This window comes from Mus caroli, unplaced genomic scaffold (genome assembly GCF_978045245.1).
Source record: "Mus caroli unplaced genomic scaffold, Mus_caroli_1 scaffold_1, whole genome shotgun sequence".
Taxonomy (NCBI): Eukaryota; Metazoa; Chordata; class Mammalia; order Rodentia; family Muridae; genus Mus; species Mus caroli.
The window spans coordinates 141,355,867-141,373,946 of NW_028227256.1; the positions used below are offsets into that span (position 1 = coordinate 141,355,867).

An 18,080-nucleotide genomic window follows, 5' to 3' on the forward strand; every position below is an offset into this window, starting at 1 on the left:
CTCCCTCTCCCTCTCCCTCTCCCTCTCCCTCTCTCTCCCTCTCTCTCTGTCTCTCTGTCTCTCTCTCTCTCTGTCTCTCTCTCTCTCTCTCTCCCATCTGTCTCCCATTTTTCACATTTCCTTCACAGCACCTGTGCCCTACCATATCCCCCTTCTAGAGCTCTCTAGACTTCCTTCTTATCTCTGATTCCTTTTGATTTTTTTCTGGTTCCTGTGGTTACTTCAGGTTATATACTCATTTCTAAAGATTCATAGCTAGGGCCTACAAATAAGAGGCATTTGTCTTTCTGTGTGGGAGTTACTTTACTCAGTGTAATGTTTCCTAGTGGCATCCATTTACCCACAAATTTCATGATTTTACTTTTGTTACAGATGGATAGAATTACACTGTGTATATGTACCACATTTTCATTATCCATCTTTCTGTTGAAGGGCATTTACATTGTAAACAGAGCAGCAATAAACCCGGCTGAGCAAAAGAAATCCAACATGCCTTCAATGATAAATCCTAGAGAAAACAGGATTGGAGGGAACATACTTCAATATGCAAAAAGTTGCATATAACAAACTTATGAATCCAAATATCTTTGAAGACTGAGGCAGGAGATGTATGAGTTCAAAGTCTGCCTTGGTTTGAGAGTGAGTAGAAGACTAGGGTGGGAGGCTTAGAAAGTAAAAAGAGGGCATAGAAAGGGAAACTTGGTCCTAAGAGATGACTTAATGAACAAAGGTGCTTGCCATTAAACCTGATGGCCTGGTAGTGATTCCTGGGACCCACAAGGTAGTGAGAACTAACTCCTCTCTACAAGTTGTCCTTTGACTTCTGTACATTCAATGTTGCATGTATGTACCTACAATCCTCCCAATAAATAAAATGTAAAGTAAATTTTAAAAAGAAAAGTAAGGAAACTGAAGAGCAGAGACACTGTGACATTTTTTTTCTAACCTCTATAGTGTACACAGATCTAAATAAATTCATATAATTGTTAGTTTGGGAAACCCACAAGTGAAACTTAACTCTCTTATAATACATTTAGTATTCTTTCCATGTGTGGAGTCAAAGCATACATTTCCCTACTATATTACCAGTGATTCTACACTTATTCACTTACTGTTTGGCTGGCTTCTCTGGGGCTGGAGGCAGGTGGTTTGGTGCCTTAGCATTTCTCAGCATCTGAGTAGACTGTGGTTGGCTGTGAACTCACTCCTGCTGCCCCCTTTGAACGTAGAAAGCACTAATTAAAATGCCTGGAACCTTGTGAACCATGGACTCAGCACACTATTTTTTTAGTTTCAATAGAACACAATAGCTCCAGGAGTTAGGACCATGGTTCTATGAGAACTCAGAGTTCCTTGGAAGAGTGGGAGCTTGGCTATACCAGAAGGGTAAAATCTATTTTAAGGTGCTTTTCAAAACCAAGACAAAACATGAGGATTGAAAAGTGAATCTGGAATATGGTGAGGGTCAGTTTCAATACTTTCTGTCCATCAGGAACACAATGTCATTTTTTTACAGTATAAAAATGTCAAGGTACACTTGACATTTTTTACAGTACAAAAGGTAACAGTTCAAATTTTGTGTCTGTGTATGTTTTGTTGGTCCTCCAGAACTCCAGATCTGGGGGTTGAGTCTAAATTCTTTTAAAGTTTAAGTGATAGTGGGTGACATCAAACAAGAAAGTTAAACTGCTTTATTTTATTTTTTTTCACTTTTGCAAACTTTAGGCCTTTTGAAATGTTCATGGTAAGGTACAATAAGGTGTTTTTGAAAAATATGCACACAGCTTTTAGTTTCTACTGATTGATTTCCAATACTATGGTGAGTTCATATTATGAAGAAGTTAATCTCAAATAAAAGATCAATTTTATAGTTCAAGGACATTGTAAATGTAAAAAAAAATCCACATATAGTAAAAGCTTACAATTATCCCAAAGATTTAACATGTAGAAGACGTATGTGATATACGTTAAGTGACCTTCAAGGTCAATCATGGACATGCTGCTGGGAAATTTCGTAGCTAAATTTCCTCTTAATATCATATTTTTTATATTGATTATGTTAAAATTCAACAGATTATAATATGACTTATATGTTTATATACTAATTCAAGATATTCTGAGCATATCTGTAGAATATATAAAGACAAAATTCATGGAGCAATGGTTTTAAAACCAGTTATTTGTGCTATGACTGCCAATTTTTTTTAATGAAAAATATAATTAGTTGCCTATTATAGCAAAAATGTTATAGTGTTTATATGGTAAAAGGAAGCTCATTTTTTTTTCCTTCTCTGTTAATTCCTCTCTGTAAGTATGCTATACATTGTGTCACAGCATCTGGGAGCTTTTTAGGTTTGGAATGAATTTCCCTTGGGAACTAGAGATCAACTTAGGACTTGGTTTCTGTTTCATTTCTCCCTTCCTTCTCATTTTGTGTCTTTTTCTAAATTACATTAGCACTTGCAACATGCCATCTTTCGTTTAAACTTCTGCGTAGTAATCAAGCGCTTTTGGATTGAACAGTTTTCAGGAGTTGTTGGTACATTTCAGACTTTAAAAATCTGGGATAGGAATCCATTTCCATGTGCATGTATACAATCTTCTGAGCTTCTTCAAAGCATGTTTGAGTGGGTTCGAGAATGCTTTTGATGATAGCTTCCCGTGTTGTACTGTCGATGTTAATCTGAAAAATAAAATTGTAGGTTAAGCACAACAAATGCATATGCCTGCAATGGGATGCTTTCATCTACTACCCTCTTTTTCAGAGTAACAGGATAGTTTAGGCTCAATTTTCAGAGGTATTTAAAAAGACTTTTAAGAAATGAAGTCTTCACTCTTTTTAAAAGTAAAAATCTATAATTAGTACCCAGGGAAAGAATGAAAGCATGAAGTCTGTGACCAGGGAACTCTAGAAACCTCTGCTTCCTTGGGACATGCCAGTGGTTTACTAGTGGGAGTCTGCAAACATGGAAGTCTATGGACTGGAGGGCTCTTCTGTAAAGAAAAAAAGGAAGTTGGTGTCTGTTTTAAACTTTACTCTCCTTAGTAGTCACAAATGCTGTGTTAGCCAACCAAGTCCTGAAATAGGAAGCAAATGAGGAGAAGTGAAGACATAGAGGGGAGAAGTGGTTATCTCAGAAAACTAAAAATTTCCAGAAGGGTTTGTGGGAATCATTGAATAATATAGGGTTATGCTGAGAAATAGATATCTCCTGTGCTATCCTCCACCCTTGCATTTAACATGAATTGTAAGTTTGGGAAGTCTCTCTGTCAGGAGCCTTGGGGTTAGGCAGTGTGAGAGTAGTAATGGCAACTTGGATGTCAGCTGGGGTGGCTGGATTATGCTAACATGAAATGACTCAGAGGACCAACCTCACTGGGGTGCTCATTCATGGCATTTCAAGTTTGTGATGCCAGAGAATTCTTTCCACAACCCCTTTGCTCTTTATAACTGTGCGGGACAGTAAGATAGGCTATTGGGTAGAGGGTTGTGGATTAAACAGCTCACCTATGAATTCTATGGTTACTACTTGATGGCTCTACCACACAGGGGGAATTCATAGGTTTTGTGACTGAAAAATAACAATGGTAATTCTTAATTTATATAATTTTAGGAGATATTGGGAATGGACTATGACTAGCATGTAATGGTCTTCAAGTTAATAGTGTCTTCCAAGTGATGCCCCAACTGCCATGTCCCATTGTTACCTCTCTAGGAGACTGTGGCTGGATGTAGATATTGTAAAGCTTTTTTGCCCTAGAAATTCTGCCCCTTCGTGAAGCAATTTTCTTGTAGGTTTCACATGCCATCCAGAATTTAATGTTCTCATCACTGTGCTCCAATTTTAAATATGCTGTGTACACTATTGGGCCATCTAAAAGTAGAAAAAAAATGTGATTGTTTTTATGGGTTAACAGAATTTGAACAACAATTCATAAAAAACCCCAAACAACAATTCATACAGTTTAATACAGAAGCCCAAAGAAGAGTTCTAAAGATACAGAACAAGTGGATACTCTCTAAGGTCCACACTCTCAGGTCTCTGTACATCTGAAGCATGTTCAAGGATGCCATTAGTTGGTGAAGTTACCCCTTTGTTCTGAGTCACTCACTGGAAAATATTTGTCAGTTTAGATGTACCTGTGACAGAAAGGCCACAAGATGTCATAAGAAAGATGGCCTAGTCAGCCATCAGTGGAAAGAGAGGCTCATTGGTTGTGCAAACTTTATATGCCTCAGTACAGGGGAACGCCAGGGCCAAGAAGTGGGAGTGGGTGGGTGGGAGAGTGGGTGGGGGAGCGTGTGGGGGACTTTTGGGATAGCATTGGAAATGTAAATGAAATAAATACCTAATTAAAAAAAAGAAAGAAGATCTTTTAGGACACATTAAAAAAAAGAATGCACACAAATGACTTAAGCTACATAGGCAGACAGTACTCTCCTCATAAAGTTATATAAAATATTTAAGACCTCACAATAAATAGGCAAGAACTAGGTTAACAATCTGGCAAGTCAGGGACGGGAGAAAACTATCCAAGCTATGCATGAGTGATACTTTGATGAGCTAGAGTTGTCTGGAGTGTTTCTCAATGTCCAATCAACAGGAGAACAGGAAGATGAAGAATTGAACATCATACTCATAGTTTATGGATCGAGCCAGAAATAGGGACCAAGTAAGGAATGGAATCCAGGGGGATGTTGCACACCTTCTCAGAACCTAACACAGAGCGATGTATTGTGTTGAACATAACCAGGAGATGGCACTTGGTGCTTAGATGGTTAACTTCAGTTGTGGTCTTGAACAGCCACTGGGGTGAGAGGATGAGTACAGAATGGGAGGACTTTTATTCTGACCCCTATTTGTGGGATCTTGTGCTCATAGATTAATCATGCTTTCATAAGTTCAGCTTGTTACTCATCATCCCTGGGACCATCTAGCATCAAGGTTCAAGATGAATACATTGAGATTGGCACTAATCTCCTTTTGGTGACTGTGAAGTCTTTTAGTACATATGAGACATTTAATTGCTAAATGCTAAAATGACAAAGCAACTTTCAATTAATGTTAATAGAATGATGTTTAGTCAGACTGAATATGAGACCACTTACAGACTAACAGTATAACATTTTTCTTTTACAAACACTCACTGCATCATTTAATGTTTGCAAGTTGATGACTTTTAAGGCTAATACCTGTCGGTGAAATTTTTAACCATAAGTCGTGCCCTTATTTCCTAAGGTATAGAATTTTGCTAACAAAAATGTTGCTTAGTATCATTAACTGTCGAAAGAAATAGTGGTAATCAAATGGAATAGAAGTGACAAATAAAGACATATTTCCCTGCATCTTCATAGAAGACATTATTAGATCATTTCGTAGCATTATAAAATCAAGCTACTTGGTCTTCGTGTGGGTCTGGAATGAATGGAACAGAGACTATCCCAAAAGCTTTTGCCTGTATGTGGGATATGATTTTCTAGCTGGGCTGCCTTGTCTGGCCTCAGTGGGAGGGAAGCTCCTAGCTTCTCAGAGACTTGAAGTGACAGGTTTTGGGGACGCCAGGGGGAAGGGTACCTTCTCAGAGGAGCAGGAGGGATAGGGGAAGGATTGTGTGGGAAGGGGTGAGTGGGAGAGGTACAGTGATTAGGATGTAAAGTGAATAAGTAAAAAAAAATTAATTAACACCCACACATACCCACACACACACACACACACACACACAAACATACACACACGAGTAAAGAACTAACTCTAATTCTAACCCTACCACCATTGGAGACATCAGGACAGTTAGACATATGCATGTTCATTGCAATTAGGCCATAGGAAATTGTATTGCATTATTTGAAGTACATATGTCAAGGAACACATAAGTAATCAAATTAACACCATTGAAGAGATTAAGGTGAACTATTACATATATGCAGTGTCATTGTATATATGCCATAGGAAATTGTATTGCATTTTGTGAAATGCCTATGTAAAAGTACAGGAAAGTATAAAAGAAGAGTGTTCCCTCACTAAAACAAGTCACATCCATAGCAGAGATGACTACATTCAGTTGAATGTGAAAAAACACAGGATTCTCTGGGAGAAAAGACCTTGCCTTTCTTTTTAAAAACACATATGTGTAAGGAAAGAAACCTAACCATAACTCTAACCCTGACCCTAATCCTAACCCTAACTCTAACCCTAACCTTAACCCTAAACCTCATAGTAACCATAATATTAACCTTAAACATAACACCATTAGAGACATTAGGACAATCAGTTACACATACGCATCCTCATTGCCTTTATGCCATAGGAAGTTGTATTGAATTCTGTGAAATGCATGTTTTGGAAGAGATAACATTTTGGAAGAAAAAAATCTTGCCGTTCTTCTTTAAAACACATGGGTGTTGAGGTTTGCTTTGTGGCTATGCATTGTAATGTTAATTTCTAGACCAGAAGAAGGTCTGGGCCTAAGAATGACTTCCCATGCTTACAAGCTTCTGTTCTACAAATCTTATTCCTTTAAAACTATTGGTTAAATAAAATTGGCTACAGCCAATTACTGGAGGGATTAGAGGTAGGTGGGTTTGGGGTTGAGATCAGGAGGAGAAGGTGAAAGGAAGGAGTGGAGAGAGGAAGCCACCATGAGAAGAATGAATGATGAGCACATGGCCAGGAGAAAGAGCAAGAATCTTGGGTACAGTGCTGGGGAAGTAACCAGGTCAGCAGTTAGAAGAGTAGATTAGGCATTATCTCCTGTAATTGTCAAAGCCAAAAAAAAAAAAAAAAAGAAAAAGAAAAGAAAATCAAGCTACATGCTCTTTTGATTTTCACTGACTATATCAGCAGTGAAATAAGAAGAGAGACAACATTTTATATTCAGGGAAAATAATAGAGGTGGGGTATATACCGCTTCTGAAACTCTCAGAATGTGGCATGGGAATACAGAGGCCTAGGGCATGGCTCATGGTTATGTGGCCAGTTGCTGCATATAGTCAATGAATGGAAGAGTTTTGAAAGAACCTTCACCTTGGCTGACAGTACAAATCATATGAGGTCACAGTGTACATAGATATGTAGGCTAGGAAGTGACAGAGTTAGACATTATTACCCAATGGGAAATATATTGTAACATATTTCTTTTTTTACTATTAGATATTTTCTTAATTTACATTTCAAATGCTATCCAGAAAGTCCCCTATACCCTCCCCTGCCCTGCTCCCCAACCCACCCACTCCCACTTCCTGGCTCTGGCATTCCCCTGTACTGGGGCATATGATCTTCACAAGACCAAGGGCCTCTCCTCCCATTGATGGACGACTAGGCCATCCTCTGCTACATATGCAATTAGAGGCCATCAGTGGAAAGAGAGGCCCATTGGTCGTGCAAAATTTATATGCCTCAGTACAGGGGAACGCCAAGGCCAAGAAGTGGGAGTGGGTGGGTAGGGGAGTGGGGTGGGGGAGGGTATGGGGGACTTTTGGGATAGCATTGGAAATGTAAATGAGGAAAATACCTAATAAAAAAAATTAAAAAAAAAAGAAGTTTGGTTTCCCATTGACATCACTTAATGATAATCTGTGCCTCACCATATGCATTGAAAATTAGGAGCAGAGAAATACAGTTGTGGTTATTAATGCATGTTGGAGAAATAGCTAAAGCTGTGGGCAAAGTAACACACAAAAAAATCATTACTTCTTTAATAAGAAAATTTGAAAGCTCCAAATTCCCAGCATGCATTGAAATAAAGTCTTATTAACATGAATAAAATTATATAATTGGTACTTAGAGCAATATTCACTGGAGACAAGTAGAAATAGGAAACAAGGATGTTGAAATGGAAAAATAAGCTATAAACCAGAAATAGATATTGGTAAAGTTCATAGGTCATTGAATGAGATGACTTCTGGCCAGTTAGAGAGTTAGTTGACTGAGGTGAGAATATGGTCTGGTATCCAATATTGGATTTTGTTTACATTTAAATGTGTGTCCTTTTCTTTCCTTCCTTCCTTCCTTCCTTCCTTCCTTCCTTCCTTCCTTCCTTCCTTCCTTCCTTCCTTCCTTCCTTCCTTCTTCCTTCTCTTCTCTTCTCTTCTCTTCTCTTCTCTTCTCTTCTCTTCTCTTCTCTTCTCTTCTCTTCTCTTCTCTTCTCTTCTCTTCTCTTCTCTTCTCTTCTCTTCTCTTCTCTTCTCTTCTCTTCTCTTCTCTTCTCTCTCTCTCTCTCTCTCTCTCTCTCTCTCTCTCTCTCTCTCTCTCTCTCTCTCCGTCTCTCTCTCGTTAAAACTTGAGAGTTTATTCCCTCCAACTGTTCTACATCACATACCTCCTCTCTGCCCTGCTGTCTCCATGAGGATGTCCCTACCTCCCAACCCCCACCACACCAGAACTTTAAACTCTCTGGGGCCTCCAGTCTCTTGAGGGTTAGATGCATCACCTCTGACTAAATCGAGACCCGACAGTCCTCTGCTGTATATGTGTTGTGGGCCTCGTATCAGCTGGTATATACTGCCTGGTTGGTGTTCCAGTGTCTGAGAGGTCTCCAGGATCCAGGTTAATCGAAACTGCTGGTCCTCCTACAGGGTTGTCTTCCTTCTCATCTTCTTTCAGCTTTCTCCTAATTCAACCACAGGGGTCAACAGCTTCTGTCCATTGGACAATTGCAAATATCTGCATCTGACTCTTTCAGCTGCTGTTGGGTCTTTCAGAGAGCAGTCATGATAGATCCCTTTTTGTGAGCACTCCATAGCCTCAGTAATAGTCTCAGGTCTTGGGGCCTCCCCTTGAGCTGGATCCCACTTTGGGCCTTTCTCTGGACCTTCTTTTCCTCAGGCTTTTCTTCATTTCCATCCTTGCAGTTCTTTCAGACAGGAACAGAGTTTTGACTGTGGGAGGGCAACTCCATCCCTCACTTGATGCCTTGTCTTTCTGCTGGAGGTGGGCTCTACAAGTTTTTTCTCCCCACTGTAGGGCATTTCATCTAAGGACTCCTGAGAGTCTCTCACCTCCCAGGTCTCTGATACATTCTGGAGGGTCCCCCCCACCGCAACCTCCTACCTCCTGTGGTTGCTTGGTTTCTATTCTTTCTGCTGGAACTCAGGATTTCAGTCCTTTCCCCTCACCAAATACCAGATCATGTTCCCATCTAGCCTCCATCTCCTTTCCTTTCCAGGTCCCTCCCTCTCTCCCCACCTGTGGTTGCTTTCTTCTACCTCACAAGTGGGACTGAGACATCCTCACTTGTTCCCTTCAGTTTGTTGACCTTTTTGAGTTCTGTAGAGTGTATCTAGGGTATTCTGTACTTTTTTTTTTTGGCTAATATCCACTTATTAGTGAGTACATACCATGCATGTCTTTTGGGGTCTGAGTTACCTTACTCAGGATGGTATTTTTTAGTTCTATCCATTTGCCTGAAAAACTCAGGATGTCCTCATTCTTAATAGCTGAGTAGTATTCCATTGTGTAAATGGAATACATTTTCTGTATCCATTCTTCTGTCCTGGGACATCTGGGTTGTTTCCAGCTTCTGGGTATCTATCACAAACGAGACTGCTATGAACATGTGCCTCTGTGGTATGGTGGGGGCATCTTTTGGGTGTATTCCCAAGAGTGGTATTGCTGGGTCTTCAGGTAGATCTATTTCCAATTATCTGAGAAACCTCCAGATTGATTTCCAGAGTGGTTGTACCAGTTTGAAATCCCACCAACAATGGAGTAGTGTTCTTCTTTCTCCCCATCCTCCCCAACATGTGCTGTCACCTGAGGCTTTAATTTTAGCCATTCTGATTGGTGTAAGGTGGAATCTCAGGGTCATTTGGATTTGTATTTCTCTGATCACTAAGGACTGAACATTTCCTTAGGTGTTTCTCAGCCATTCAAGATTCCTTTGTTGTGAATTCTCGGTTTAGTTCTATACTCCATGTTTTGATTGGGTTGTTTGGTGTTTTGGGTAGTTAGCTTCTTGAATTCTTTATATATTTTGGGTATTAGCTCTCTATTGAATGTGGGGTTAGTAAAGATCTTTTTCCCAATCTGTAGGTTGCTTATTTGTCTCATTGGCTGTGTTTTGCCTTACAGAAGCTTTAGGTCCCATTTATCAATTCTTGATCTTCGAGTGTGTGCCATTGGAGTTCTGTTTAGAAGATTTCCCCCTGTGCTAATGAGATCAAGGTTCTTTCCCACTTTCTCTTCTATTAGATTTAGTGTATCTGGTTTTATGTTGAGGTCCTTGATCCACTTGAACTTGAGCTTAGTGAAAGGTGACAAATATGGGTCTATTTTCATTTCTTTTCTTTCTTTCTTTCTTTCTTTCTTTCTTTCTTTCTTTCTTTCTTTCTTTCTTTCTTTCTTTCTTTTTTTTCTTTTTTTTTTTTTTTTTTTTTTTTACATATAGACAGCTAGTTAGACCAGCACCTTTTGTTGAAGATGCTTTGTTTTCTCCACTGTTTGGCTTCTTTGTCAAAGTGTCTGAAATTGTGTGATTTTATTTCTGGATCTTCAATTCTATTCCATTGATCAACATGTCTGTCTTTGTACCATGCAGTTTTTATCACTATTGCTCTGTAATGAACCTTGAGGTCAGGGATGGCGATTCCTCCAGCTACTCTGTTTTTTTTTTTCCTTTTCCATATGAATTTGAGAATTGCTCTTTCCATGACTTTGAAGAATTGTGCTGGAATTTTGATGAGGATTGCACTGAATCTGTAGAGTGCCTTTGGTAGAATGGCCATTTTTACTATGCTAATTCTGCTATCCCTTCAGCATGGGAGATCTTCTTTGATTTCTTTCTAGAGAGACTTAAAGTTATTGTCATACAGATCTTTCACTTGTTTGGTTAGAGTTACCCCAAGTTGTTTCATATTATTTGTGGCTATTGTAAAGGGAATTGTTTCCCTAATTTCTTTTTCAGCCTGTTTATCATTTGTATAAAGGAAGGCTGCTAATTTATTTGAGTGAATTTTATATCCAGCTACTTTGCTAAAGTTATTTATCACCTGAAGTTCTCTGGTAGACATTTTTGGGATCACTTATGTATACTATCAAATAGTGTGCAAATAGTGATACCTTTATTTCTTCTTTACCAACTTCTATGCCTTTGATTTCTTTTTGTTGTCTTATTGTTCTAGCCAGCACTTCCAATACTCTATTGAATAGATATGGGGAGAGTGGGCATCCTTGTCTTGTCCCTGATTTTAGTGAAATTGCTTCAAGTATCTCTCCATTTAATTTGATATTGGCTGTCAGTTTGCTGTTTATTGCTTTTACTATGTTTAGGTATGGGTCTTGAATTCCTGATCTCTCCAATATTTTTAATGTGAAGGGGTGTTGTATTTTGTCAAATGCTTTTTCTGCATCTATGGAGATGATCATTAGATTTTTTTTCTTTGAGTTTGTTTATATAGTAGATTATGTTCATGGATTTTCGTATATTGAACCAACCTTGCATCCCTGGGATGAAGCCTACTTGATCATGGGTGAATGATGGTTTTGATGTGTTCTTGAATTCAGCTTGAAAGAATTTTATTGAGTATTTCTGCATCGATATTCATAAGCATGTTTGGTTTGAAGTTCTCATTTTTGGTTGAGTCCTATGTGGCTTAGGTATCAGAGTAATTCTTGCTTCTTAAAATGTATTAGGTGGTGTTCCTTCTGTTTCTATTTTATGGAATAATTTGAGGAATATTGGTATCAGGTCTTTTTTGAAGGTCTGGTAGAATTCTGCATTAAATCCATCAGGCTCTGGGATTTTCTTTTTTTGGTTGTGAGGTTTTTAATGACTTCTATTTCCTTCTGGGATATGGGCCTGTTTAGATAGTTTACCTGCTTTTGATTTAACTTTGGTATATGGTATCTGTCTAGAAAACCATCCATTTCATCTAGATTTCCCAGTTTTGTTGAGTATAGGCTTTTGTAGTAGGATCTGATGATTTTTTTTGAAATTTTTTTTGTTTCGGTTGTTATGTCCTGGGAGGCCTTCAGACTGTTGGGGAGGCGGGGAGGATCTATGGACTATGGTTTCTGTTTCCCAATGCTCTGAGTGCAGCAGATCTTTTGGGCTGGCTCAGGCTATGGGGTTTCCAGGGGAGCAGACTAGCTAGCAGTGTGCCCCAGCAAAAAGGACAGAGTAGAAAGGGAAGGTATTTGGAGGGGGGGAAGAGGAGTGGCTTTGGGTGGTGATGGGTCGTCAATGTACTGGGCTCCCAGCAGCAGCTGTGGGACTTCCAGAGGGTTCTTACTTATTTCTCTGAGTGCAGCAGATCTTCTGGACAGGCACAGGGTATGGTGTCTCCAGGGGATCAGACTAGCTAGCCATGTATTTATTTTTAATCTTAAACTTGTACTAAAATGTTTCTAAATTCTTACTCCAGAATCTACCTGTACCTATCCCTGCTTTCTTTAGCTTCCCTTTTATGAGAGATGAATAAAATATCTTTTCCTCCTGGGCTGGAGTAATGGTTTTATAACTCCTGACATAGCCACATGCTTGCTAATGAAACTTTTTCTGAACTGATTTTTTTATTTTATTTTCCACATTACAGTATCTTGTAGGTTAAATGCACTGTGGGTAGTTGTTGCAGTAGACCTACTATTCTTTTCTTTTCTTTTCTTTTTTTATGAGGATTGATTTAACTTCATTAATTTATTCTGGTGAATCAAAGTCTATTATCATCAGTATACAAAAATTTTTAATTAAAGGAGAAAATGTATGAGTGAAAGCCACACATTGTTCTGATAAAATAATTAGTTACTTATAACACACACACACACACACACACACACACACACACACACACACACAAACTCATCAGAGTCAAATTGGAAAACAAGAAACTCAGAGAGATGTAGGAGGCTGGTTATCCCCAATGCAGCCTTCTTATTGTTCTTCTAAATGTTTTTAATTCTTTCTCTCTGCAATATAGGAAATGGCTATCACTGCTACCTTTTTGCCCCACATGAAAACACTTATTATCTGATTTTGTTTGTGATTTAGGAAAGAAATGAACTCAATCTCTTATTTTAATGATTTCATGGTTTTTGTTTTTTTCTTGCACAGGGCATTATTTTCAGTTCTATTTTTTTAAGAGGTCCATATTTCCTTGTCCCACTCACCGGTATACTGGCGAGTGGTTTTCATGGGTCTGTGAAAGTTATGCAAAAGTGGATTTTAAGGTGGAGACAGAAGACTTTCACTTTTCTTCCCTCGTCACAAGGTGAATAAATCTAGAAGAAACCTACGCTTTTATCCCAATGCCAGAATTAAGGCATGGGACAGAGTTGCAACTGACCTTAGTTGTCATATATGATGAATGAGAAGAAACCCTCCTTTATTATAATCAAGTTGGATTTTAATGGTACTTATTATTTCATCATAATTTTGCAAAAGCTTACCTAGACTATTGGAATCTGTATAATGTTTCAGACATGCTCTAGTGTGCAGAATGACTATGCATACGTATTTGTTTTACAGACATTTGTGTAAATCCTAGCTACCTAAGAAAGCAGCTAGAACAACATCTGTGCAAAAAAATTTCAGGAATCTTAGTAAATGTTAAATGGAAAATCAATTTGCTGAGTTTATAGTTCTGGTGACTCATACCACAAATGAATTACAAGGTGAAATGTTTTTCCTAAATTAGGTAGTACTGCTCCAAATAGCCCATTTTGAAGTTTGAGATGGTGCTCAGGAGACTTGATGCTGCTTAGAAGAGCCAATGAAGGAAAGACCAGGACTGATTATTTGAGAGGATAAAAAAATAAGTTTATACCATATTTTGTATATGTATTTTTCTTTAAAAATATGGATGGTACCTTTAATAATCTCTATATTGCTGTTTAAAAAGTACTGAGATTGGCACACAAACAGACATGTAACAGTTAGCTTGATGGGAAGGAACATGTGAGATTTTTTGAACTGAGTCAGAATAGTGTCCTATTTTTCCGATTTTGTGCTTTCTGCATAAGGCAAGTCTTAATCGTGCATTAAATTTGGCATGTTAGACGTGGCCATGCTGAACATATACATGCTAAAGTATGTGCAAACTAATTTTTAATTCTTGTACTCTCAATATACATCACTGAGCACACTAAAGTTTATAATTCTACTAGAACTTCTGTACTCTTTTATAACACATCTTCGGTTTTTATTAAAATCTGTGTTTTATAGTTAAGAATTTTTCTTTCTTTTTTATTATCTTTAAATTTTGTTAGTTGACAACCACACTTAATACAAAGAGAGTCTATAATGCCAAGAAGTATATTATGGTCTATTATATTTATCGATTTCCTTTGTTCAACTGAGAAGCTTTGAGAACCAGGACTGCAGGTTATTGTCTACTGTATCTAGAGTTCCTATTCACTGTTAAGTGGCCGGTCCTGGTGGTTAAAACATTTATAATCTATGCTTCTGTATCCTTTATGCTTTTATATTTTAATAACCTTCTTATACATTTTAAAAAGTAAAATAGGCTCTAGTCATTCCCGATGCAGGAGGTACTGAATACCCAGCAATTATAATAGTATATTATTGCTTTTCATTTTCTGACAGTGGGGAAGAAAGGGCTGGCTGAACAACAATGTCTATAAAAGGCCATTTCTTTTCTCACTTTGGCAGGTGAAAAAGTGCATGAGAAATTGGAGAAGACAAAAAAGTGCTAAATGGAAAGGGCTGAGGCAAAGTTGTACAGTAATATAAGGTGTGATGAAGGTAACCATGACAACAGCAATGGTTAGCAGACATTAGGATAAATGGTAGTGTGGGAAGCTGCCAATCCCGAGTGGGAGGCAGGAAATCTCTTACAGATGCAGAGAGCTGAGAAAATGCACATTGGGAGCAACAAAATCCACCAGTCACGTCTCATGTCAGCCCGGTACCACTACTCCAATAAAGATGCTTCACCAGGTTTATTAGTAGGGAGAGATTTCATTGCCTTGTTCAGCTTGCCAATTCTACACTGTTAAATTCAGTACTCTAAATGATTATCTACCTATAATTATGATACATTAGAAGGGGGAGTATAAAGTAATTTAGGTATAATTTTGACTCAAAGTAAAGGACTAATGCTAGCTTTTATTCAGAACTCCTACCTATCTAGAATATCAGTGCTGGGCAGCTGAGCAGGACACAGGAAAGCCCTCAGCTGTGCTTTCTGAGTTAAAATGATCTCTGCAATCATTTTAAATATCACTCAACAATGTGCAGTTGTCAATTGCTATTTCTCCGATACCATAGCCCTAGAATTTTCCCAAAGAATTATTTTGGCTCCTTTTGTACTGGCTAAAGTTTTTCCAGGTTCTCTTCTGCCTTTGCTCTCTTTAGTACTTTACATCTCCTAGTTGCTTTTACCCCATTATTCCCTCTCCTGTCTGTCATCATCACTGTTAGCTGTCATCATCAGACGAGGATATTGATGCGTTTCCCAACTGCAATTAAAACAATTATTGACCCCACACCTCCTTCCTGCTCCTGACCATATGCCTCTTTCCTCTCTCTGTTATTTGCATTTGTGTGTGTGCCTCTTACTAGTCTGGAACTGGCAAAGTAGGCTAGGCTGGCCTGTCCACAGGCTCTCTCACTCTACCTGTCTCTGCCTTACCTAAACTGGGATTGTAAGTCATGAATCAGAGGAAGATTTTACAGAACAGGATCTGTCCAACTTTCTCCAGAAGAAGGAGGAAAGGGAAGCTACTTAAGAAAGAGCAGTACAGAGAGGGAGAGAGGAAGTTTTACCAGGAGAGTTTTACAGAGACAGATGGAAGAAAGAAAAAGCTAGACACAGGTAAAGATAGAATGAACCAGAGAGTAAGAAGGAGCCAGAAGATTAGAACAGATTCCTAGAGATAGTTTGAGGTCAAGCAGCGAAATTTAGTCAAAAACCTAAAGAGAGGCAAGATTGAATCAATCAGCTTGGAGAGGAGTTTGAGCCAGAACAGCTGAGTTGAATCATCCAGCCTGAGTTCAGAAAGAACAAGAAAGAGCTTACTCCACAGTAAGTCTCAGAGGCTGAAAACACTCTAGGCATAGGTAAGTTTGTACAGAGGCTAGAAGCTCCCAAGAGTAGGCCTAGATTAGCAGATGGAGGCAGTATGCTTTAGAGATTAAATCAGTCGAATAAAAAATATTTTTACACCCACTTGACTTTTTTCATAATTATCTTCAGATGCACCTGTGTCCCCACAACCAACAAAATTTTATTATTTTATGATTAAAATATTTTATCATGACTATGTTCACATATATATGTCAGCCATATTTTCTTTAACAATTTAAGCACCTTGATACTAGTGTTGATTCCACATCTGGCTGACTGAGAATAGTGTGAAAAAGTTCAAGTACCGATGGTTTTTTCACATTCACATGTTAACTGCTTTGGCTGTGTAGATAATAGTGAGAATACCAGATCATAGGGTAGTTTTATTTTGTATTTTTTGCTTTTGTTTTTGAATCCCTAGACATGTTTGAATTAATCTATACTACCATCAATCATGTACAAGCAGTTCCCTGTCTTCAGATTCTTGCTAGGACCTTTTATTTATTGTCCTTTGGTAGTGGTTACAGTGATAACGTGTATGATAATAGTCCATTATCATTTGATTTGCATCCTCTTGATATGTAGTGATGGTTAGCCTTTTTCATATCATGGCTAATGATTTGTGCATTCTATTCTGGGAAATTTCTACACAAATTTTATCAATTTTAAGTTGGATTGCTGGTGTTGTTATTACTGTTTTAGTGCTGAATTGTTTTAATCTCTTGTATATCCTGGAAATCAATCCCTGTTTGAACGAATCGTTTGTAAGTATTTATCCCATCCTTTAGGATGCATTTTTACTTTCTTTCCTGTTCCTTTGGCTGTATTGAAGCCATTCAGATTGATATAATCCTGTTCATCATTTTTTTCTTTCTCTCTTTCTTTTTTAATCTGTGTGTATATGGGGTCTACCCATACATTTTTGTTTATATCAAAATTCAAAAGTATTTTTCCTATGTCTTGTTCTAGTACTTTTATGGTTGAGTTACACTCATGTCTTGGTCTACTTTGAGTTGTTATTTGTACATGATGATGATGGTGATGGTGATGGTATGTGTGTGAGTGGGTGGGTGGGTAAGAGAGAGAGAGAGAGAGAGAGAGAGAGAGAGAGAGAGAGGTTGTTCAATTTTCTTCTGCATTTAGATATCTGTTATTAAATTTCCTGAGAAGAACCAATTTATTTCTAAAATGTTCCATTCTGTTCTATAAGATTCTGAACTGTTCTTTATACCAGTCCGTCTTTGTTTTGGATGCAAGGAATCCCTCTGAAGTATGTTTTGAGTCTGGTGTTATAATGATTTGCCTTTTGTTTATTTCCTTTTTGTTCCTGATTGATTTGATAATTTGGGTCCTTTATGGTTCCATAGAAATTCTAGAAGTGTTTTTATTTAATTATGTGAAATATAGTTGATAATTTGAAAAGGAGCTTTATAAAAGTTTCTATGCATCTATTTATACAATTTCCAAAATGCCAAATGTTATAGGTATCTAGTTTTACTCCACTGTGATAAGAGAAGTGAAATGTTATAATTTCAAGGTTTTTAATATTATTAATTGTATTATTTATTTACATTCCAAATGTTGCTCCCCCTTTCTGGACTCCGCTTGAAGAGTTTTTCATCCATCCTTCCTCCCCTGCACCTCTGAGAGAATGACCCCATGAGCATTCCCCCTCCTTGGGACATCAAATCTCTACAGAATGAGGTGCATCTTCTCCCACTGAAGTCAGACAAGGCAGGCCTCTGCTACATATGTGCTAGGGACTCTGACCAGCCCATGTATGCTCTTTGGTTGGTGACTTAGTCTCTGGGAGTATCCAAGTTTTCAGGTTAGTTGACACTGTAGGTTTTCTTATGGGGTTGAAATCCCTTTGGTTTCATTCAATCCTTCCCCTAACTCTTACATTGGAGTCCCACAGGGGAGTACTCCTCCATGGCAGATGGGATTAAAAACTGGTACAACCAATCTGGAAATCTATATGATGGTTCCTATATTGAAAATGGTTCTACCTGAAGACCCAGATATACTGCTCCTGGATATAGACCCAAAAGATACTCCA

General features: G+C 38.1%; 1 protein-coding gene across 2 annotated transcripts in view; it reads right to left on the minus strand.

Moving 5' to 3' along the window:
* Nucleotides 1-1,676: 1,676 nt before the first annotated feature.
* Nucleotides 1,677-18,080, minus strand: part of Rgs13 (regulator of G protein signaling 13) — a 34,736-nt gene continuing 18,332 nt past the window's right edge. For both annotated transcript variants that reach the window (XM_021174586.2, XM_021174593.3), the window contains exons 5-6: nt 3,709-3,875; nt 1,677-2,683 (exon numbers count right to left, since the gene is read on the minus strand). In XM_021174586.2, the coding sequence (XP_021030245.1) occupies nt 2,501-2,683; nt 3,709-3,875 (350 nt within the window). In that variant the 3' untranslated portion in view covers nt 1,677-2,500. The remainder of the gene's footprint in view (nt 2,684-3,708; nt 3,876-18,080) is intronic.